Here is a 23957-nt window from a genome sequence, read left to right as displayed (position 1 = left end):
CAGAACTCAAGCAGAGAAATTAAACAGACATTTTATAGGAAAAAAACACGCTTTTTGTGAAAAGACAGCCAGGGCAGCCAGGGAAGTTGTTATTGTAATTTTGGATCTGGAAATCTGGAAAACCATAGGAGGTCCTCATTTGGGGTGGTTCTCATGGGAACAGAACGAGCAGTGAATGAGTCAAACTTAAAGTGACTTCTCTGACCAGGCATTGCTGGCTGTGCATGGAGATACTATTACAATACATACAGAGAGGGAGAAAGTGTGTAAGAGATTGATGGAAAGGTAAAAATGATCCCAAGAGACTTTTTGTTCCCTTCAGACTTTGGCCAGATGTCATTGCTGTCATGACACATTGATTTGTTGTTTAGCATCAAATGAAAAAGACAGGCAGGAGAACTGTATATGGTAAAGCATCTTACATGAGCTATTCATCAAATTTCACAGAGGAAGTAAACAGATGTGTTGAAAAGGAGGCTTGTTTTACACTGGATACATAACTGCATGGACTTTTAAAAGATCAGATATCTTCATTATACTTTTTGATGACAGGTTCAAGGCAGAAATCTGCTATTTCTTTTCACAGTGCAGTGTATTGGTCAAAAACACACTTTCATATCAATGTATTGTGTTGTACACAAGAATATACAGTAATGTTATACATTATGCTAATTTGTAATGATACAGTATATGTACCTATTTGTAGTATCTACTTTACCAGTATGAGAGACAAAATAAAATTCTAAAGAAAACAAGGTTCATGTCTTTTTAATGTTTTTATTTCATTATTTGATAAACAATCAACCTTTAAATAAGGCATGCATCATATATATGAAACATCCCTGTAAAAGGTGCACAGAACTGACTGTTGGTACTTGTATGCTATTAGCATTGCAGTTGTAATGAAGGTCATTAGGATAATCCAGTTGCACTTCACCCTACAAGAAGAAGGTCATGGCTCTGGTAGCAGTATAAACCTTCCATACACAAACAGTTTTAACTCCCCAGCTGTTAAAATAGTTCTTTACCCAGCTCTTCATTCAGCAAGACCCACAGGGGAGTCTTTGATTTTCTATGACTGAGTGTTGATTTTACTACCCTCCTACAAATTAAACAGCGTGATGATGGAAGCGTTTGAGACAGAAAGGGGGAAGATATGTACTCCTTTTTTAGAAAAGCTATATTTTGAGAAAATATATAAATAGATTAAATACAGCACAAAAACTAAAAATGAAATTAATAAATATAAATCAATGGTCTTGACATTCGGTGAAAGTGAGATGCTTTACAATATAGCAATTTTTCCTCTCTACTAAAATCCTTTTTAAAGGCATTACATGAGACAAATACACTCCTATGCCTAAGTCAACAACTGGAACCCATTTCTTAGTAAATTGCCCTAATTGGGAATCTCCTGTAATGGTGCCCATTTAAATAATGCAACAAATTCCTTTTTGCAAAGCCTGAACAATTATGCTTTGTCTTGTACTGAGTTTATTTTTATTTTTTTTGCATTAATCAGGAAAACAAGAGAGAAAACCAAAAAGCTAAACTTAGATCATTTCTCAATTCTGTGTCCCATGAGATTAAATCATAGGTTAAAATAGAGTTTTGCGTTTGAATCAGCTAAAGAATGTCTTAATGTTGTTGAGATTTAAATGAATATAAAATGTAATTCTCTAAGTACATTATTTATACTTGTTTGTGGGCCATATTGTAACTTTCTGCTAAAGAAGGCTTTTTAGAGTCTTTTACGATGCTGGAGTATAAAGCACAGCTTTAGTCATTAAAGGAGGTTTTTAATTTAAAGTAGCTTCATAAACCTAACAGCTGCATTTTAATTGAAAAGCACAGGACAGTCCTCAGTCAGGTGTATATTATTCAATAGATCAATTTTTTAGAGTTTAGGGCAGTCCACAACAGTGTGATATGGCCAAGATAGATATGGGGAGAGAGGGAATTTTCTTCCATAAACTTAGGAATGTAGTTTTACTCCTACTCAATGATTTAAGAGAAAAGTGCTTTTGTAAGGGGGATGTGTGACAACTACACACAAATTAAACAAATGTTTAATTACCACTATATTCTATAGGGGTCTTCAATCTGAAGGACAGTTCATTCTTTACACCATGTGCCCTCTGTGGATGGTGAGTTTATTTGTTTGGTTCTGGTTTTGCAGTTCATGTTTGGATATGTCCACTGACTTGGATATTTATGAGGATTTGTAAGTATTCTCCATTTGCTCCTTTCCCCTTGGGTCTTTAAAGTGAAAGAGTCGAAGTTCAACACATATTATTTAAAATATGGTTTTATAAGAGGCTGCTGAAATGAATGGTATATGTGTTTTGTATGAAGGTCCCTTTTACCAGGTCAAATAAACTGTTCTCCTGAACCTCATTTCTGGTCGCAGCTGTTAAAGTGAGACATGCTAATATTAAGAGCTGCACTTCCACAACCCTTTCACAAGATGAATAAACAAAACCTGTTTTTACTGCAGATGAGGTAGGCAAAACTGTGGCCAATCTTTGGCCACCTCGAAGATTGTGGAAAACAGACCAAATCTGCACATAATCAAATGCCTTCTTGCTGAGAAGATTGTCCTCATTACCACACAATTCACTCTCCAAGGGACAGAGATCAAATTGAGCAATATCTCTGGAGGCGGTTTGTAGATTTTCACATTATTACCTATCTCGATTCAGATGTCAACTTAACTTTAGAACGCCTTTACCTTAGCCTCAAAAACGTTCTACACTATTCTTCAAACTGCAGGGAAAATGTAACAATAGATGCTTTGTTCAAACAGCAATTCCTGCCTTCGTACTCTCCATGTTTCCATCCAACAGCAAGGCTGTCCATCTCCACTCCAGGAACCAAGATGAGGCCACATCTGTATAGTCACTCAAGTCAGTGATTCAAGTAAAATATGTTCTCCTCAACTATTTTTGGTGATATTTATATATTTATTTAGTGTGCCAGGGTTTTTATCTTATACGTGATATTCTGTCATTGCCCTTATTTCTCAGTCGGAATTGAATTAGTTGTCAATATGATACTTGACCTTTGAGATTGATAGTGATATTGAAATGTAGGAATTCATACCTGCTTAAATTGAACGTGCAATCTATGTTTTCGTATATCTGGGTCAGAGAGAATACGTGAATCAATAATGACAAACTGAGGAAGATTTAGAGTTGAGTGAGAAAAAGTGAAAAGGAACGATAGAGTTGGTAGATGAGGCAAACAAGAGAAGGTGAGATGTATTTCTTACTCTTTGGTATCAATTGCATACTTAAACCTGAACGCGAGCAGTCTGAACATGGAAACTAAGATCTCAAGGGAGGATGCCTGGGAGCTCAGCAGTCTGAGACAGTGCTTCTCTGTGAGCTCAGAGAGTCTGTCTTATTATTTTGATGCTGCAAACTTGGCAACTAGTAAAATCCTCCAAAAAATGAAGTCAAGCGCTTACTTCATTTTTGCTGCAATCCAAGCCTATAAGTCTGAGAAACTATTTTCAAATAACCTAAGTGGGTTTTCCGATACACCCCAGCTCTTGTTGATGCACACACACATTTGCTTGTACAGTTGATCGGTGTCTCCTTTAGTACCTCTGGTGATGCTGGAATTTCACACCAGCTTTTCAGAATCCACACACCTACCTTCTACCCACAAGTAAGAGAGAGATTCATCTTTGCACCTCTCTCCCAGGTTGGATCAATCATGCTGTGATAGTGAATCCAAGTTTCTAAAACCATTTCTTCTCAGGAGAGGAATGCAGATTTACCGATAGTACAACACATTGACTATAAGGTTTGTACATCATTTGTCAACGTCTTCCAATTGCGTTTAAATGATTGTTAAATAGTAGTTTTAGTCTTTTAATGAAAGCCTTCAATGTGTTTGTCTTCCTCATATATTCTCTGTTAGTGTTGAAAGTGAACCTTAAGCCAGGTAAATGAGCCAGGTACAAACACAAAGGTGTGATCACAAATCAAACCAATGTTAACCATAAAATTCTCCAAAGCTAACTGTAAATGGATCCTGCAACCATTAAATCTAAGAGGGGCCTAGTAAATAAAATAACAAGAAAGGTCCAACATGGTACACAGGTTGTGTAAGTATGGGATAACTTTTTTTAATTGGACCACAACCCTCAGTTTCTGTCCTGAGGGCAGTCGAAGTACGTCAGTGGGGGTTGTGAGAAGTGATTGGGTGCAGATGTGGTCCATTAGACCCAAGAGAGTAACCAAGTTGACTGCTGGAGCCCACTGCTATATACCTAACCTTCCTCACTTCAGTCACACAAACACCAAACTAAAAACATCAAAGCTCTTTTAAATGATTGAGTCTCAAAGGGGGGAAAATCTTTTAAACAAGCCAGCTCACCAAATTAGGCTGCATCAACACTGTGGCACTGCTACTTTACAGAAGAGAATGATGTTTCAGTCTGACAGGTTAAGCTTTTCCAGGACACGAAGTTCACTGATAAATTAGTAAAGCTAAGTGGGATGAGTTCTTTTATTAATGTAGGCTTGCACATCTTTACTGAAATGAGGGAACAATGTCATTCACCTCTCTGTTCCCCTGGTTGTGAAAAGTAGGTCTTCTGTATTTCTGCTGTTTGACAGTTTCCTATACTTTTTGGAAATGTTGTTGTTTCCAGGACAAGAACACAAAGCCCAAGTTGTAGGTCTGTTGTGAAAAGAAAGTTAAGAATTTGCAAATTACATTCCTTCACCCAGACACGTACGGGGTCAGCATTTCCTCTGTGCTTCTGGAAATAAAGTTTAATTTACCACTCTCCAGTAAAGTCAATGTGTAATTTAGATGCAATCTGGAAGAGCTGTAACACCGCTGAGGAAAAACTAAACACCTATAAATAAAATAACGAGACAGGAGCAATAATCTTAGACTTGGACAGCACTGCGTAAAAGCTTTCTCTCATACTCGTGTATTGGTTTTCCATATAGACAATTTTGTAGAAAGGTATTTTCCATAATGAATATAAATATGTTAGCTGTGATGTAATTATCTCTTAACCTTTAAATAACAATGTATTTTCACTATTGTTATATATTCACACATTAAGCATTTATATAAATAGAACACAATAAAAATAGATTTCTATGAGAGTCTACTCAGATTTTGTTTTTCAAGTTGATCACTCATATCCTGTTATCCCGACGAGAACCAATAGATGGCATCAAGAGCTCTAACATTTAAACTGTATTTCAAAATGAATTAGAGTTGAAATGTAAAAGTCTTCAAAACATTTTCACACCAAGTGCCACATTTAAGTCAATTTACATGACATAATTTAAACCACCTGCTGCGGTTTGCCTGCTTTACATGAATGTCTTTATGGCACCCACCAACTTCAGATGTGATCAGTGCGATGATATCATAGGAAAAATCCGCCCTCATTACAGCTGGCTGTGAATGAAGTCATGTTTGCTTCTTGAATCATAGAAGTTGCTTCGGATATTCCTTAAAGCAGTTTTCTATCACACCATTTCCTGACATATTTTGATTTAATCAAATTTAATTTTGAATTAGGCAGGGTACAGACAAAATTTTGCTAGGCCATTTTACAGTTAGATATCCCTCAGAACCCTCAAAATCAAGCCCCCCTTATTTCTCATCGAATCAATCGCTGATGGGTTCTGAAATTGCACTCACAGTATGTTCCTATCTTCTAGATTTGCTGTACATGACATTGAAATTTCACACATGAGTTAACAGCCAAATCTGAACATGTGCCCTTGTCCTATGGTCTATCTGCTGCCCCTCTGTGTGCACATGGTTATCTGCTGAGCAAACAGAGCCACCCTGTCAAATATGCCTGGTATCCTAGACTGGCCAGCCCCTCAAAGGGAGCTGTTATCCCTTTCCTTCCCAATATTCATGCTACAGCTCTGAATCCTGCTTTCTCTGGCTGCAGGGTGGAGGATTATAAAACAACATCAGCACCCTGGATGAGAATGTAAAAGAGGAATGCCAGAGGCACTCCAAAACTGTTCCTGCTTTGGGTTAATTAAGTTTTTCCTTATTACCAAGGTGATCATCCCTTGCCTCACCACAGGGTGGTTGTGCTTTCAGCTAATTTACGATTTTAAAATAGTTTTGCACATGCACACAAATTCCTATGACAATTGTCGCATTGACAGGTAGTGTAAAGATGAGATCACTCAGATTAAAGTTGTGGCTTATGACACCAAAACTATAAGCGGAAAAACCCTAAAACACTCTTGAGGAGGACTGTGAAATTAGGTGATAGGGTGTGTTAGTAACTGTATGAGACTTTTAATATTGCATAGTGATTTGATCAATTGTGATTAGTCCAACTTAATATTTGCAAAATAAAAAAACTTGCACCAAACATGTATGCAGTTCAAATAAATTATCACTAAATCTTGTTTCAAACTGAAGGGATACATTTGTGAAAAGTTCTCTTGTGTAGGCCAGGTAGAGTTTATAGGTCATTCACTGAATGGATATGCCAGACAGAAGAGATGAGCAGTGATTTGTAGCACTGCCCAAATAAAAGCAGTTGCTAGGAAAACATCTATGTGAGCAATAAAAATGGAGCTCAAGATGGAATCAACTACATCATTCACCGGTAGAAACTAAAGCTGAGACGCCAGTTGTGTGTGTGTTCTGGTCTGAAAGTGTGCGTGTTTGGGTGCGTGTAGGTGTCTGCAGTTTTGATGCAGACGGTCCGCACACCCAAACTGGACACATGGGGGTCTCATGAGAAATGAAGGAATGTACGTAAGTCAGCAGTTACCAATGTAAAGTCATCACAACGCCCCTAAAGAAGTAAAACTAAGAGCTATAGTAGGAGATAGACCATTTCAATACACTATTATCATCGGCTTTGAATAATGCTTTACATTCTCAGGGTACATGACAGTAAATGTGGTTTCAGCCTCAATAAACGATAGAATCACTGTGGCTCACACTACTTTTTGGTTATCTCCCCCTTCACCTCCACACTGTACGAGCTGCTTTAGATTTGTCCGTATGGACAACCATATGGGAGGCAGACTCGCTGGAACCTACACTGAACAGCACACCAGCAGCAGTAGCCAAGGAAACCTTACACTGTCAAAACAAAGTGTGGCCCACGCATTTCAACTATCCAAGTGGAAGCTAATTTGAAAGCCTGCCAATGGAAATGTACACATGTAAACATTCACACATAAAGACAAAGACAGCCACAAACAAACCACAAGGACCACCCTGGTTACGTTTTTCGCGCTGTGAGGTAACAAGTTTCAACAAGTCTTAGATCTTCCTATCTGTCACAATGACAACATAATCAACCATTGGCTGTTTGTAAGGGTCAGAGGTCACAGTTCAGCTGCATCAAACATGCTTTTCAGACCACAGCTGTTACAGCTCTGTGTCTGCTTTTAGCTTGATGTTTGCCTTCAAACACCAGAGTTTCTTTCCATAACCTTTTCCAAGACCTCATATTCACTGTTGTGAAAAAAATACTCTCCAAAGGCCATGTAAAGACAGGTTATTTTTGAACAAAGCAGGTCTACTAAAGCTAATACCCCACATGCAAAGAGGAAATTAAGTTTTTCCCCCTTCACCCGTCAGCTACGTCATCGCCACACGGTGAAAAAAACCTAAGACAGTAGCTGCCTTAAAGCAGGCATGTGGTCTGGGATTGGTAGAAATTCAAAGGGATAATTTACAGGGCAAGGGGTGTGTGTGTGTGTGTGTGTGTGTGTGTGTGTGTGTGTGTGTGTGTGTGTGTGTGTGTGTGTGTGTGTGTGTGTGTGTGTGTGTGTGTGTGTGTGTGTGTGTGTGTGTGTGTGACAGGGTGTTGACAGAGCTCAGATGGGTTTAAATTCAAATTCAGTCAAGTCTTGTGTTACAGTCTTTCTATTTCCTTCCCTCCTTTCTTCCTGTCTGTCTAAAGGGAGCTGAAAAGGTTCGATGTGTGTGTTTTTATGTGTGTGCGTACTATAAAGTGCAGCTTTGCATATGTCTGCATGCGTTTGTCTGCAACTGTGCTTTCGCACACAATTTGATTATGCCTTTTTGCAAATGATTAATGTAAATTTTAAACTATATTACAAGAGGTAGGGTTACACATTGGTTCCTTTCCTGGATAAATGTGATATTAGAGCTTGATTACCACCACAAAAACCGATTGATTGCTTGACAACCTCATGTCAGAACTGAGGTGAAGCCCTCAACATTCGATAAGGAATAGAAGCAATAAGAAAAGTAGAACAATAAAGAGATGAGCAAAAAGACATGCATATAGTGTTAAACTGAAAAGCAGCAGTGTGTTCAGGTCCTCTCTAGGATAGTGCATGCTTGAAGCAGTAGCCTACTGATCAGACCCAGATGTGCAAAGATCACAGCTGTGCGAAACATGAATGTATGTAGTGTATATGACTAAATTTAGATGGTGTGACAGCCTAGACAAAAATAATATGTGCATGTACAGAGACATCCAGAGAAGCATTTATTTGGGAAGTAAGCTCTGCTGACTTTGCCAATCAGGAGGCCCTCAGGGTCATTTGACATGCAATATTACACCCAGTGATGGTTAATGTGAAAAAAGAGCATGTTTGTATCTTAACAAACAAGATGATAGAGAAAACTATGCTCTTACATCAGACACCAGATAACGTCTTGGTAAAATCAAGATTTTGTGTCATTTTTATGACTTAGGGACAGGACTATGTATGCAATTGGTTAAAACGGATAATAATTTGCGGAAGTGTCCTCATGCTGTCTAGATCTAAGGGTGAAACCACAAAAAATGGGAACAATTGCATGTTTCACAATGACCATGTGTTAGGGACAGAGTGAAAAACATTCACAAACATGAGACATTTAAAGGAACATTTGAAACTTGTAAAAGGAACATTGTGTTGGCAGTTAAGACAAAAACTGTTTCATATTGTTCAACTTTTAAACTAAAGGGTTGCTATATGCTCCTAAGCTGTTCTTTTTTTTTTTTTTAAGGAATTGCATTGCTTTTTTTTTTAAGTCTTATTTGTGCTTTACCTGTTTAAGTCACGTAAGACTGAGCAAATACTTCTATTGCTTTATCCTAGTGCATGGGGGGAAAGGCTACAGTACACTTTCACCCTGCGGGGGAAAACGCTGACAAAATCAAGACAAGGATGTTCTTGGTAGTCTCCTGTTTTTGATTATCTGAAATCTGCATATTCAACTGCATCAAGGCGGGTTTAATAGGCTAATGCATAATGCCTTAATCATATAAAAACAAACCTTGACAAACAAATTATTTAACTTATGCTATTCATTCCTTTAAGGATGTATAAAGTGCTTTAAGTACCTGATGCATAAATAAGGGTGCATAAAAGTGTACCCTCTATCAATTTATGCAGAAGCAGTGGAGATTACACAATAATTGTTACCAAATGTAAAATAATAAGAGGAAATACTTTCGTTTGTGAGGGGTCACATATTAATAGTATCATTCCACATTGTTGCAAATGACTTGTTTCAAACAATATCAGAAAAAAACCCATAAAAACACACATGCAACAAAAGCCCAGAAGATAAAATGTGTTTGATATTACCTAAATACTGGATTTTGGGCCTATTATAAAACAGTGCTTACAGTGCTATGACATACAGTCCTTGTGTCTGTTGAAATAGATCTACAAGGTCTGCAGCCATTACTTGTGACAGGAAAGAGAATAGAGAAGGAAAAGAGAAAGTCTTTCAGTGACTTGTGATTCACTGAGCTGAAAACAGATATGCACAAACGAACACACAATCCACACACACAGACTTGACCGAGGGTCAGTGTCACACCACATTTGTAGAGAACGCAAAGAGAGAAGGACCAAAAACCTGCATTGGGATTTTGATGGGACTTCACCGACTCACATGAACATCTCTCACAGGTCAGGCACATCTCAGATATATTGTAAATTAAATAACAACCTCTTTAAATTCTGATTTTAGGAATTGTATATGGTTCAAAAACATGTATACATTTTTCTCTTTGACATTTTCCAACATGAATAAACATGTGCACATTGTTATATGTAATCGGTTTATTATGTTTGCGTTTTTAAAGGTTCTTCTTCTTCTGTTTATGTTGTAATATACAGTAAATCATTCACTTTTTCATGAGAAATTAATTAAGCAATCATCCGACTTAACTTCAAAACTTTAAATGTTGTTGGTATCTTTGTTTGTTTGAAAGCATAATGAGAAACCAAACTTTTTATTCTATTTTTCAGGCAACACTCATGGAGACAAATTCAAGTTCCCCCCCGTTCCCTGGCAATCACAGCACTTGTTCCCGTGACAACGTTGTGAAGACGATGGTTTTTCCGGTTCTCTACTCCTTTCTCTTCCTAGTGGGGCTTGTGCTCAATGGCGTGGCTGTTTGGGTGTTTTTTCGCATCCCCTCAAAGTCTCACTTCATTATATACCTGAAAAATATTGTTGTTGCAGATGTCATCATGACCTTCACATTCCCTTTCAAGGTTTGTTTTACCTGGTACTTTTTATTTATGAGGCACAATTCAACCTTATTGGTTAAGTTATAACTTATGACTTTATTAAAGGCTATTTACCAAGATTAGTTTTAAGTCATTAAGATAGTCAGCTAGTCATATTCAAGTCATTGGTAGATACTCCTGTTTTCTTTACTTTGGATTAGGGCATATAGTCTGCAGTTATAGCTGGTATTAACTTGTTAAAAGAGGGTTATAAACATAAATTTGACCTAATACAATACATGTTATGATTAAGGGTAAGGATATTTTCAGCTTCTAAAATCCCCTTAGTGAAACTGAGGCGTCCAGAATAATATATGTTGAAAAATAATCGATCAAGTCTTCACATGGTAATTTTATTCAAAGGAAATATTGTATCAATTGATTGTGCACCAGATACTCTGCTGGTAAAAAGATGAAGATCATTTTCTACGAGAGAAACAACGGTCAGAAATATTTCTCACAACTTGGCACCCATTGTTGTAATTATTGGCTTATAATTGAGCTATGATGCATTATAAAATTACTAGTGTAAATTACAAAACGACAATATTTTAAAATAGCAAATAGAAAAGTCAAGGTTCAACATAAAAATCCTTGACAAAGAGCAGCTTATACAAAGTTGTTAACTGTTCAACAATATAATGCACAGTATGGCTTGAATTTAAATGCTTAGTATTTTTTCTTGTTTGATGTTTTATTGTTGTGTTTCTTCAGGTATTATCAGATTCCAACATGGCTTCCACTGGGCTGCGTATATTTGTGTGTCGAGTCTCCTCAGTGCTCTTCTACGTAACCATGTATATCAGCATCCTCTTCTTTGGCCTCATCAGCATTGATCGGTGCATAAAGACCCTCAGGCCCTTCAGGGGGACTAACGCAGCTCGATTGGTTCGTCGCAAGATCCTTTCAGGAGCCATCTGGACTTTCCTGCTCGTTCTCTGTCTGCCCAATGTGATCCTGACACGTAAAACACCATCGTCTCCATATTTTAAGTGTGGGGACCTGAAGACAGAGGCTGGGCTGTACTGGCACCAGGTGGTCAATCATGTCTGTCAAATTATTTTCTGGTGCAACCTGGTGACGGTGATAATATCCTACACTCTTATCACCAAAGAACTGTACAGGTCCTACTCCCGCAGCACTGGAGGGACCATAAGTCGAGCAACAAGTGGGGCATCAACTCGGAAACACCACCAGGCCAAAAGAAAAATGAATGCTAATGTGTTTCTGGTTTTGGCCGTGTTCTTTGTGTGCTTTGTGCCGTTTCACTTCGCCCGCGTGCCGTACACCATGAGCCAGACCCAAGGGGTTCTCTTTGATTGTAAACTCAAACTCTTCTTCTTTCAGCTGAAGGAAAGTACTCTCTTTCTCTCATCCTTAAACTCTGTTTTGGATCCTCTCATCTACTTCTTCCTCTGTAAGTCTTTCAGGACCACCCTGTTCAAGACCCTGCAGCTGGCTCCGGGTACCTGCAGCAGACTCACAGGGAGGGGCTCAGAAATGGATACAGTTAGCACTATCTGAGAGACTTTTGACTCTAGTATCTGCATGTACTGTGATGATGTCTTGTTTTCAAGTATTGGAAAACATAGCATAAGCATTAGAGAATTGCAAAAGGTAAACAGTGATCTTGTTTGTAATTTGTCATAATCAAAATGCTGATCATCACAAAATGATTAAAACACTATCCCTTTATGAAGCTTCAGATTTAACATTGTAATTAAAAGCAATCAACTTTAATGTTATTACTTGGGGAAAATAGACACACATATTGCCAATAGGACAACGTTTAAAAATATATTACAAATGAATCACAACATTTTTAGCGGCCAACACTGGTATGTTTTTTTTCAGTTCTGTATTTAACATGATAACAACATGGAGTTCCTCTTCTATGTTTTCATTCTCGCTCATTTTGAAAAGAATAAACTATATTCCTGCAGTAAAAAATTCAACCAGTAAATTATAGTATTTTAAATTATCTCATGTCAAACTGTGTTCTGTTTTGTGTTGCATGCTGCATGAAGGTATTGCTGTTTAGTGTTAGCAATCACTGACTCTTCACAACAATCATATACAGTAAATAGTTTGCATCATCACTGACAAGGTGCCCTTGAGCAAGGCACCGAACCCCCCCACCACCGCTCCCAGGGTGCTATACAATAGCTGCCCACTGCTCCCAGTACTAGGATGGGTAAAATGCAGAGGTTACATATTGTGTGTGCTATACTGTACATATATGACAATACTAAAAGAAAGTTAAAGTTATTCTACATCCAAATTATTGCTGTAAGCACTGTCACATCACTAGTCACATCTCATCAAAATATTGTACTGTGCTTTGTTTGTGCAGGAATTATCAATGCTGAAATCCAATACACTATATTAAGAAAATATAAATCGAAAAAATGAACATTTGAACTTGCTGTCATATGTCATATATGTCAGTTTATCAATCAACAGTAGTAAATATGTGACAAGCAAAGTAAAAGAATGATTAGAAGCTACATAGTAGAGAAGCCATCTGCACAGATGTTGGGAAGCCTGATTACACATGGTTCACCAAAATCTATGTTATTTGAATCCTCTCCACCTTCAGCAAACTCACTTTTGGACCACAGCAACTCATAGATTTGCATCTGTTTGGGTGAAGAGGAGGACACAGTGATTTGTTTTGTACAGGTGTTAATCTTTCTGGCTACACTGTCGAGTGAAGGTGCCAACCATTGCTGGTGAGTCACTTCATAGAATGCAATGTTTGACTTTTTTAGGGAAAACATTTGATTGGAGGAATATCTAATAAGTCAAAGTTTTTACCTGGTTAAAAGTATAGATTTAGTTAGCTCTATCCATTCTGAAAAACGTAAGTTGGCCTTGATCAGTAAAATATCTCAGTGACATTGTCTTAAGCACAAAACTGTGGACTATTGTCGAAATTATATATATATATATATATATATATATATATATATATATATATATATAAAATTTCGGCAATGTATGTAATTTAATCACATTTGTATTGGTGTTCTTTCATTTCTGTAATCATGTTTGGAAAAATTCAGCTATCCTATAACATGTTATTGTGCTATTAAAGCTTTTTGTTACAACATTTTTAAACAAGTGTTCTCACTGAGATCCAATCATACCAAATAATTGTTGCTACTGTTATACCTAGTAGGGTATCCAGGTAGTTAATAGTACTGTCAATATACTGAAAAGGTAAATCCAGGTAAAAATCTTACTGATAACCCTCAATCAAAAACTTTTACAAGGTAGACTAAGATCCTTTTGTGAACAAAGGACTTTTAGCACCTGTGTATCATTTCAGTGTGGTATATGCACATGTGATAAAACAACCATAACATACAGCATATGTTTTCATCTTCTTAATATGTAGAAAACAGATCCATCAACTTTCATAAGTCAATGTTAAAAGCGTAAGTGTCAGGTTCAGTATCCAGGATGCATTCAAATGCACTGGTTAAGCATTCAAAACCAATTCATAGTAGCAAATGTCTTTTAAACTATAATGACAAATGCAAATCAGGTTCAACCATGCAAACAGGAAACATTTAAAACAGTAGTTGTTTTCAGTCTTAAACAAATCATACGCAGGGAGAAATATAACACAGTGCTCTGGTCTTCACCTCAGCAAAACATTTGCGCTGAACCCCCTATATACAGTATCTTACTCACATCAATAAATCAATACCAATAAACCCTTCTAGCAAAAAAAATAAAAGCTGCTCATTTCACTTCCAAATGTGTTAAATCAAAAGCAAAGATCTGGATGTAGGTCTTGCTTAGAAAACCTGTTAGGGATTTTCCATTTTAGTGGTCACAGGTGTAAACAAGTTAAAACAACATTTATTGTTTCTATGATGTCTATTGGTTTCTTTCATTCCAGATGGTATGATGGTGTCAAACAACACAGCATCCTTCTCCTCTGGTTGTGCTTGGATCAGCCTTGTGACAGTAGATATGGCTGTCTCCTACCTTTACTTCCTCATGTTCCCGATTGCACTATTGCTGAATGGGGTAGCAGCGTGGGTGTCTTTGCACCTCCGGTCCACATCCACTTTCATAGTGTATCTGAAAAACCTGGTGGCTGCTGACCTGCTCCTGACCCTGACACTCCCGCCAATGGCAGCTAGCATGCTTCCTGGAGCATCAATTGGGTTAAGGGTTTTTGCTTGCCGTTACTCTGATGTCATTTTCTACTGCTCTTTGTACACAAGTATTGCTTTAATGGGTCTTATCAGCCTTGACCGCTTCTTCAAAATTGTTAGACCATGCGGCAAGCTCCTGGGACAAAATGTGATCTTCAGTTTTGTAATGTCTACTTTGGTTTGGGTTGTGTTATTTGGTGGTACAGCTGTCCCAACTATCATTCTAACAGACCAGAATCCTGTTAATATAACAGAAGATTTCTGTATTTCCCTAAAGAGACCAGCTGGAGTGACTCTCCACACATTTGTGGTTCTATCTATGGAGACTCTTTTTTGGTTTGTCAGCATCGTGACTGTGTTTTGCTACATCTGCATCACCCTGAAAGTCCTACATTCCTTCAGAAACTCTGGGAGCAACAACAGCCACGGAAAAAAGAAAACCAAGCTGAGAGTCTTCCTGATCCTTCTTGTGTTTTCCGTGTGTTTTGTGCCTCTTCACGTTGTACGTGTTCCGGTAACAATGAATGAAGACATCGATGTCTGTATTAAACTTTGGGTGAGGATTGTCCATCGATTGTTCCTGTGGGTCTCTGCCACTAATACCTGCCTGGATCCTCTTCTGTACATCTGCCTGTGCAGGGAGTACAGAGAGAAGCTGGTTGACATGATGAAAGCTCGAGGAATCTGTGTCAGGTTATATTCAGGTAAAAATACAGATGATTCAAAATCGAAGAACAATTATTAGCCATTAAAAAAATAGAGATAAATATAATGTTCTCAGTCACACATTAGGCTGTTGCAGTCTTTCAGCATTTTCTGTTCTTTATGCTGCACTGCTCTCTAGTGGCTGGATCGTGATTAGCATCTGTTAAGAATAAAGGTCTAATGATAGAGAGAAACAAGGTTGAAACCTACGAGATACAACATATTGTAAACATGATGTCAGGGTTTCGGCAAAAAACGCACTAGGCAAATGTATTGCATTGGATTTTTCTAAATTTGGCGAGTTTTAACACACACATATGTCATGTCTCAGAGTCTTTTGTTGGTATATTTAACCCTTTCTACCCACGTTTTTATTCCCATATTGAGTTGTTCTTGTTGGACTTGGACAATAAATGTGTAAATGAAGATGTCATTTGTTTATTTTTCTGTGAAAGGCTCACTGTGATATAGTTTTACCATTAGCCAATTGTTTCATTAAGATATATCTTGAAAGCATTACAGAATAAATAAAACAGTGTGAAAAAAAAAGTAAGTCAGCTTAATTCAGTGTTTTTATTCTGTTGCAAGAACATAAATGGCATTTTACAAAGTTTCAACCTTTTAAAGTCTTAAAATAAATGGTAACATAAAAATATTCTCTTTAAATCTTGTTAATCCAACTTGAATAGCTTCCCCACAAAAGAGATGTGCCCAGTTGCCAGGAATTTCTGGTATTCTGTTTTTGTGGTCTCAATAAATACTTAGAAAGCAATTTAATTGCTAAAATACTTATTGTAAAATGTAATACCAATTCACCCATTTTGTTGGTCACCTCAATATTCTAAAGTCCGAAAATAATTGCGGTTACTTTCCCCATATACCACATATTTGTAATTAATTTGAATAAAATGGAATTGAAACCCAGCCTCCTTTACAATAAATCTTCTTGGAAGCTATTGGATCTCCTTTGTTTAACAAAAAGCTCCAGTGTAGCTCATGGGACTATTTGTTGTCTTTGCAGCAGAGACCTTTGGTCAAATGAAGCCACTTCCTGCAGAATCAGCTCTATAATGTTTGCAAGAACATGATCAAACAATCATCAACAAATAACACAATGATGGTGAGTGTGGAAACAAAAGTTATGTATTTTGCTTTCTAAATGATGCTAAGAGCTCAGGACATGAACATTTGCTGTGCAAATGAGGATGTTTAAACATATGTTAGAGGTTAGGTCAAGAATCCTGTAAAAGAAGCATACATGCTTATAGCTTCAGTTTAGAGGTGAGACAGAAATTGTGAAGCCTAAAATGTATGTGCATGCCAAAGGAAGCAGGGGTGCCCTGAATCTAAACCTTCCCTTCATCTAATCTCTGATTGGTGTTTACTCTGCAGGTTGTCTGTCATATGATGTATGCTTTTGTCTAAGGACCAGAGAGTTTTCCCTATTTTTGCATAAGTCCTGATATATTGCCAGTCTTACCACAGCTGAATCGTTGATATGCTTTCTAGGAAAATCCACAGTGCTCCTTAACACCTACCATGTCAGTACATTGACACTCAGCTCCATCTTACAGCCTTGCGTTCGACAAGAGTGAGTCAAGTCATCAACTGTAAGTAATCATCAGAGCATATGTTATTTATATAATTTGTAGTAAAATGTAGTATTAATGACAGCTTAATCCAAGCCTCTCAGACAAACATTTTAACATCTCTTTATTAAAGAAAAACAGGAAATAACAACATACTATGATACAAGTAGAGCATAGTATTTTGACATTGTTTTACAAAAGTGACAAATATTATTAAATTCCTTGATTTAGTTTCTTTTTAATCTTTACTTACTTCCTTGAAAATTTGTTTTCAGAATGTTTTTGTTATTTATACATATTTAGTTATTTGACTTTTAAGTGAGTATTAAACTATTAGGGAAAGAGTATATATAGGCCCTAAGTTTGTGATAAAAAGATTGCTTGAAAACACAGTAACTCCAGAGACGTAAAACACCCTTTTCTTTGCTTAGTCTGCAGCTCTGACTTGGATAAGTGCCGGATAGTGGATCCTCCCTTTGACAGTAAGCAGAAGTGAGTGGAAAAATAGAAAAATGGAAAACAGAATGACCAGCTAACTCAGATAAATTTGTTTTGGAATGATTTCTCTGTAACACTAATTAAATTATAAAAATGGTCAATGGTTTAAATTATTTTGCACTTATTCAGTTAGACAATGTGTTTAAAATGCATGATGCATAGCCTACATGATATTAAATTCCCGCTTCTAAAAGGTATTTTAAACTTGTCCCTTCTCCTCAGGTGCAAAGATGACTTCGAATCAAAAAACTCACAATGTGTCGCAGTGTGAAACTTTTAGTTTCAACCCAAATGTGGTCCCAGCGCTTTACTTTTTGATGTTCCCCTTAGCTTTGTTGCTGAATGGGGTGGCAGCCTGGGTGTCTCTGCACCTCAAGTCCACCTCTAACTTTGTGATGTACCTGAAGAATCTGGTGGCTGCTGACATTATTATGACCTTAATCATGCCAATCAAAGCTGCCCGAGACTTGGGGGATGTGTCGAAAACATTATACACACTCTCATGTCTTGTCAGTGTTGTTTTCTACAGTACATTGTACACATGTATTGCTTTTCTGGGCTGTATCAGTCTGGATCGTTTCTTCAAGATCATGACACCTCACAGCAAGTTTAGTCAGAATCTGATCTTAAGCAAAGTTTTATCAGGCACAGTCTGGGTGACAATTTTTGGATGCACAGCTTTGCCAAATATAATTGTTAGTAAATTTGAGACCAATATGACAGAGATCACCACTTGTATGATACTGAAAAAACCGGTTGGACTTGTAATCCATGAAATGATAGTGATCTACGAGAACGTTTTCTTCTGGATTGTCAGTGTGGTCATTGCAGTTTGCTACATCTCCATCGCACACAAGGTAATCCAGTCTTTTCGGAACTCTGGCAGCAGCAACAACCATGGACAGAAGAAGATCAAACTCCGTGTATTTCTAGTTGTTATTGTGTTTTTTGTGTCATTTGGACCGTACCATATTGTACGGATCCCTTACACTTTCCAACAAGTTAATTACACTTCTTTTACGGCCTGTGATTTTTTAAGTGTAAGAATTATGAAGGAAATCAGCCTCTGGCTTGCCAGCACAAACATCTGCGTGGTCCCAATACTCTATGTCTTTCTGTGTCGGGAGTTCAAGGAGAAACTGGTTTCTATGATGAAAAATGCATCCATCTCATTCAAAGCCTCAGCAGGCAAAGCTAAAGGCACTACATCACAAAGGTCATGAAAATGCTTTTATAAAGACTCAGCAAAGATGTTGCTAAAGATTTGCAGAAAGGTCAGGTTATTGTTTCACACATATAGTTGCATGCATTTGGTTTATTGTTGACATTGTGGTGTGAGGTTTTGTGTCTTGTCAATGTGCCACTCTAAATAGCTAGAAACAAATAACAGGAAATACAATAAGGTTGGATGAGATAAACAATATGAAACAAGAGCGTGCTGTTATTTATGTTCCAGTTTTGTATTGTCTCAGGAAGTTTAAACCAAAGGGGAATAAAGTTCTACAAGAGAGACTGCAAAGGAGGAATCCATGCAAAGCAACTTAGAAAGAAAAAGTTAACATTTACATCTCAAACTGAAGACCTACAATGTTTGTGGTGACAGAAAAAATAGGTCATGGGTTTTATGTGCAGTGCGTCTATTGGCCAGTCTTGCTTGCAGCATGTTAAGAAGCGCAACATGAAATTTTATTGCAAAGACTAAAGGAAGATGTTTTTATTTATGTATGTTAAGCTGCAAAACAAAACAAAACATATGTGAATAATAAAGCATGCTGTCCATCTAAAGAGTTGTTGTAATAATTCCCAAAATAGACATTAAGTTGACGTTTCATTCTGCTTAGTACTATGATCAACACTTTTCCCATTAAAATGTCTGTGCATGTATATTTCGGTTGAGCTAACTTTTTCAACCACTGAATGGCCCCTTCAGGATTTGCTGAGTTTTTAATTCTGCAACAGAAACCAAGCTGCTGGGAAAAGTAGTAATATGGAGACTCTGTACAATGTGATTTCATTAGGATGTGACTATCCGTTCATTTTGATTATTTATTACAGTATGTACATTTTCATTTCAGTTGAGGAACTACAATAAAAAAAAGATGTGACTTCTCAGCAAATGCTATCCCCTCTGACATTATTTCTGGCAGAGATCTGAGCAAAATCTCACAGGAAATCATGTTGTGTTCTCAAAATGCACTATTTTTATCAAGACAGCACTAAAGGGAATCGAAGAAAGCAGATATATGCTATCTTAAAAACACGCTTACAGCTGTATGAACATTTGGTATTAATGGTCAATAAAATAAAATCTAGTACATTTTGAAAAAAAACATCTTAGTTAATATGTTGCCTCTTCCACCTTTGTACAGCAGGCATTTATTGTAACTCAGTTTAAGGGAATCATGCAACCACAATCGTTATGATAAGTCAGCAGCACAATAATCACGTTTCTTGTTTGGTCTCTGACTCTGTGGTTAGTGCAGCATAGCGTCACAATAAGAGTAGACAGATAAAGGTTTGGTAAATACTGTAGGCTGCAGGAGGGAGGGAGGGGCAGTGGGGTGCAGGAGGTCTCTAGATGTGTGTCGAGAAATTAGTCCATGACTTTGGTGTTTTCCTGTCAATAGCCAGCCTGACGCAAGCTAGCGGAGGCAGGGGGACTGGCACGAAGCAGAACAAGCCTCTCAGCAGACAATTGGAACAGGAAGCAAGGAAGGAAAGGGTCTTTCACCCGGAGGAAGACTGGCAAACTCCTTGGGATTGTGACAAGACAGCCACACAGTAACTCCAGAGACCACCCATTGTAAGAGCATCAAACACACACACACACACACACACACACACACACACACACACACACACACTTAAAGGCAGTGAGAGAGAAATACTGAGGAAGGCAGAGCAGCTTAAACCTCTTTAGGTCAGAAGTACTATTTTCCTAATTGATGAAATAGGGTTTTTTTGTTGTTACATTCCCTTCCTGTAGGTAAAAAGGGGAATAGGATATTTCACTTGTTCCTTTTTTTAAGTACTGCAGTTTTTCGACGATAAGGACACAGTAAGAAGGTAAGACTTTACAAGTTCATCTTCTACAAAGTTTACAAGTCTAAAGTGGGCAAAAAAATTTATAATTGTTGTAACAGAGCTAATTAACATTAGCATGTACACCAACAATTGTAGAGTATATCTTGTTTGCCATAGTATTTCATGTAATTCTCAACAGTTAAGGTTTCGATATTGGGAATATATCTGCATTCCTTCTGTAAATATTAATTTGCATTCACTTAATAACCTCTATTTTAAATATTGTGAAATACAGCAGTGACCCTGGGTTTAGTTTTCTTATGAAAAACAAGAATTTGAACGTTCCTGAAAGGGGCAGTATGAACTTTACTTGGTGAATTAAGAGGTAAAGAACTACATTTTCAGAGTTGAGCCCTGAAAGATATAAAAATGAGAGAAACAATTATCATAAAAGGTAATTCAGCTACAGTTATTTCTAGGACCATTTCTGAGAGGAATTTGCATGTTTGTATTGACCTGAAAAACATATTACACTGTTCCTCTTTAAAAAATTGAGAAATGTATTATGTAACAATATTACTCTCATTTCATCTTCTCTCCTCTCTACTCTCAGAAGGTGAAGCTAAATTCTGAAGATGAACAACACGCTGCCAAACACTTCCAGCAAGTGTGATCGGGATACCAGTGTGACAGCTGTGGTTTTCCCCTGTCTATACAGCATCTTATTTATAGTTGCCCTGATACTGAATTCCCTGGCTGCATGGATCTTCTTCAGCATCCCCAGCTCATCAACATTTGTGGTCTTTCTAAAAAATGTGGTAAGACTTAAAAGGTTTTTGCTTAGTATAGATTGTCTGTGCCGTGCAAAAGTAAGAAAAAAAAATTCCTTAATTACCAGGTAGTGGCTGACTTGCTGATGACCCTGACCATCCCTCTGAGAGTCTTAAGCGATGCTGGTGTGGGTTCCTTGCATCTTCGCGCCTTCCACTGCCGATACTCTGCAGTACTCTTCTACATCACCATGTACATCAGCATCCTCTTGCTAGGCCTCATCAGCCTGGATCGCTACCTGAAGATAGTCAGGCCATTTGGGAAGTGTGCCCTGCAGCGGGTTCATGTTGGTCAGGTGCTGAGTGCAGCTGTCTGGGTGGTCATGCTAGCGTTAGCATTACCCAACGTTATTCTAAGTGACCAGCCTCCACACAGCCCTGGAGGCAGACTGAAGTGCACCTCTTTGAAGAGCAAAGCTGGTTTGCTCTGGCATGAAGGATTCAACTACTTCTGTCAGGTATCTATAAAAAATGAGGAATACTACTAAACAGGACATTTTTTAAATACAAATGTTCTATATGCACCATCTCCAAATTTTAAATGCAATTTAGAGGTGTAGGTATCTTGATTTGCTTATTGGACAGAGTCATTGACAGGCTTTATGTTTGGTTCTTGTTTTCTTCCAGGTGGTTTTCTGGGGCACGCTGGCATTGATGGTGGTTTGCTACACGTTCATCAGCAAAAAGGTTTACGAGTCATACAAAGCCTCAAAGAGCCGATCTCAGTCAGCCAGTCGCAGAACCAAAGCAAAGGTGTATGTGGTTGTTGGGGTTTTCTTCATCTGCTTTGCCCCATTTCACTTTGCCCGTGTCCCTTACACTCTTACCCAAACAGGCAGCATGCGAGTAATTGCAGGGCACAGAACGCTCTCTACATCGCAAAGGAAACTACCCTGTGGCTGTCGGCCACTAATGTGTGTTTAGACCCACTTATCTATGTGTTCCTGTGTCAGGTGTTTAGGAGAAGACTGACAGCCGCACTCTGTCGTAAGCCGTTCAACAAAGGTGCCATGGAGTCACCAACGGCAACATCAACTCAACTGGAGATGTCACAAATGGCCCACAGTAACAGACTGTCATATAATGGGGTCCTAAAGTCACAAGCTGGACAACGTACAATGGGAAATGAATAATGATGAGATCACTGTCTGAATTGTCAACATGTAAATAGCATTTTATCTTGATCAGAGCATTTGTCAAAAATGTTTAAAAGGAATGCAACGTGATCAAAATCTGTCGGATATTCAATGCTTTGTAACAGAAAAGGGTAAAACACATAGGGGTGCATTTTCTCACCAACAAGGCTATTTTTGATACAGTACTGACCAAGCATTTCTTCCCCATGTTTGCTTAATCATACGAAATATTGCCTCAATTGTGTTCACTGTCATTTTCTACTTCCTTTTGTACCCTTATCTCGTTTGAACTGCACTTTCCCTTCACGAAAATGTTGGCGAAAGTCTTATCATCTTGACAGCACATATTCTCCATCATGCACAACAGTGACCAATTTATAAGAAAATAAGGACTGCAATAAACACTGCTTACAGCTCTAACTTCTTTGCAATATAAATAATAATAATAACATAATAAAATTAATATTTTTTTAATACAACAAATTGCGTGTGTTGTTTATACTGGAGGTTTGAGGAAATAACAGGTTTACAGGGTTCAAGATTAGCTGTTGAAAACCTGGTTCAATTACATTTCTGATTAAATCTAAGACAAAGAACAAGGAGGGAAGTGATTACTTCATACACAGCAAACTAAGTGGGCTGTGCAACAAGGCAGCAAGTAACATAACATGATAAAACCACCTAAACTTAGTTCCTACAAGGTCATAGTTCAATCTCAATCTAGTATAGAAATAAGCATCACGTAAAAAATGACAGGATAGCTGAATGATTTTTATCTTGATATGTGTTATTTGTGGTAGCCTACCCTGATATAATATGATTACTTGTCTTTTTTATTTAGGTAGTAAAAATATGAGGCACTTCTGATTAGTGTCGACAACGGAAACGACTAACTGATATTGATCAGTAAAAACGTGCAATACCACTGCAAGCATATGCAAAAGCAGTAGCATCACTACGTCATTTATTTTTTAACTGAAGAAGAGGAGAAAAGAGTAAATAGAACTGCAATAAATCGACTTTTTCCAGCAATGCAACACCCTGAAGATGGGTTTCAGGACATTCACAGGCTGGTCTGCAGGATTAATGACACCTTACACCTGATTTACAATTGTGTCTGCATGTGGGTCTGATTAATGTATTAATGAAATATGATCCTCCTCCACTCCCACCTTCTCTCGGCTTTGACAGAAGCTGATATTTGGGCAGGAAATTAATGAGCTACAAAGCGGTAGGAGCTATACTGCAGCAACGAAAGACTGTTCGTCACCCTCAGATTAAATCCTCTGACAGATGACCCTGCAGTAGTGAATTATTACATTTTCTAAATGAAATTCATGGAAATTAAATAAACCCTGCAGATAATGTCGCCTGGAGCCCAGGCACACGTTGGAGACAGAAGAGAACCAGATAAATAGGAGGTAGTTGTGGGGGCTTGCATTTCTTAATGAAATGACATGTTACAGCTTGCGTGTCAAAGCAACCTGTC

General features: G+C 37.8%; 2 protein-coding genes across 2 annotated transcripts; both read left to right on the top strand.

Moving 5' to 3' along the window:
- Window positions 1-9713: 9713 nt before the first annotated feature.
- LOC134880470 (uncharacterized) lies at window positions 9714-22945 on the top strand. The gene is given in 7 exon segments (XM_063907416.1): window positions 9714-9908; window positions 10251-10499; window positions 11229-12032; window positions 21129-21320; window positions 21401-21790; window positions 21960-22191; window positions 22194-22945. Coding segments are annotated over 6 exon segments (2130 nt in total). The 5' UTR covers window positions 9714-9908; window positions 10251-10259; the 3' UTR covers window positions 22466-22945.
- LOC134880596 (P2Y purinoceptor 13-like) lies at window positions 13232-15686 on the top strand. Its single transcript, XM_063907588.1, has 2 exons — window positions 13232-13246; window positions 14425-15686. Exon 2 carries the CDS (start codon window positions 14430-14432, stop codon window positions 15429-15431), a length of 1002 nt encoding a protein of 333 aa, XP_063763658.1. The 5' UTR covers window positions 13232-13246; window positions 14425-14429; the 3' UTR covers window positions 15432-15686.
- Window positions 22946-23957: the final 1012 nt, after the last annotated feature.

Source organism: Eleginops maclovinus, chromosome 18 (assembly GCF_036324505.1).
Source record: "Eleginops maclovinus isolate JMC-PN-2008 ecotype Puerto Natales chromosome 18, JC_Emac_rtc_rv5, whole genome shotgun sequence".
NCBI classification, from domain to species: domain Eukaryota; kingdom Metazoa; phylum Chordata; class Actinopteri; order Perciformes; family Eleginopidae; genus Eleginops; species Eleginops maclovinus.
This window is presented reverse-complemented; position numbering and strand designations above follow the sequence as displayed.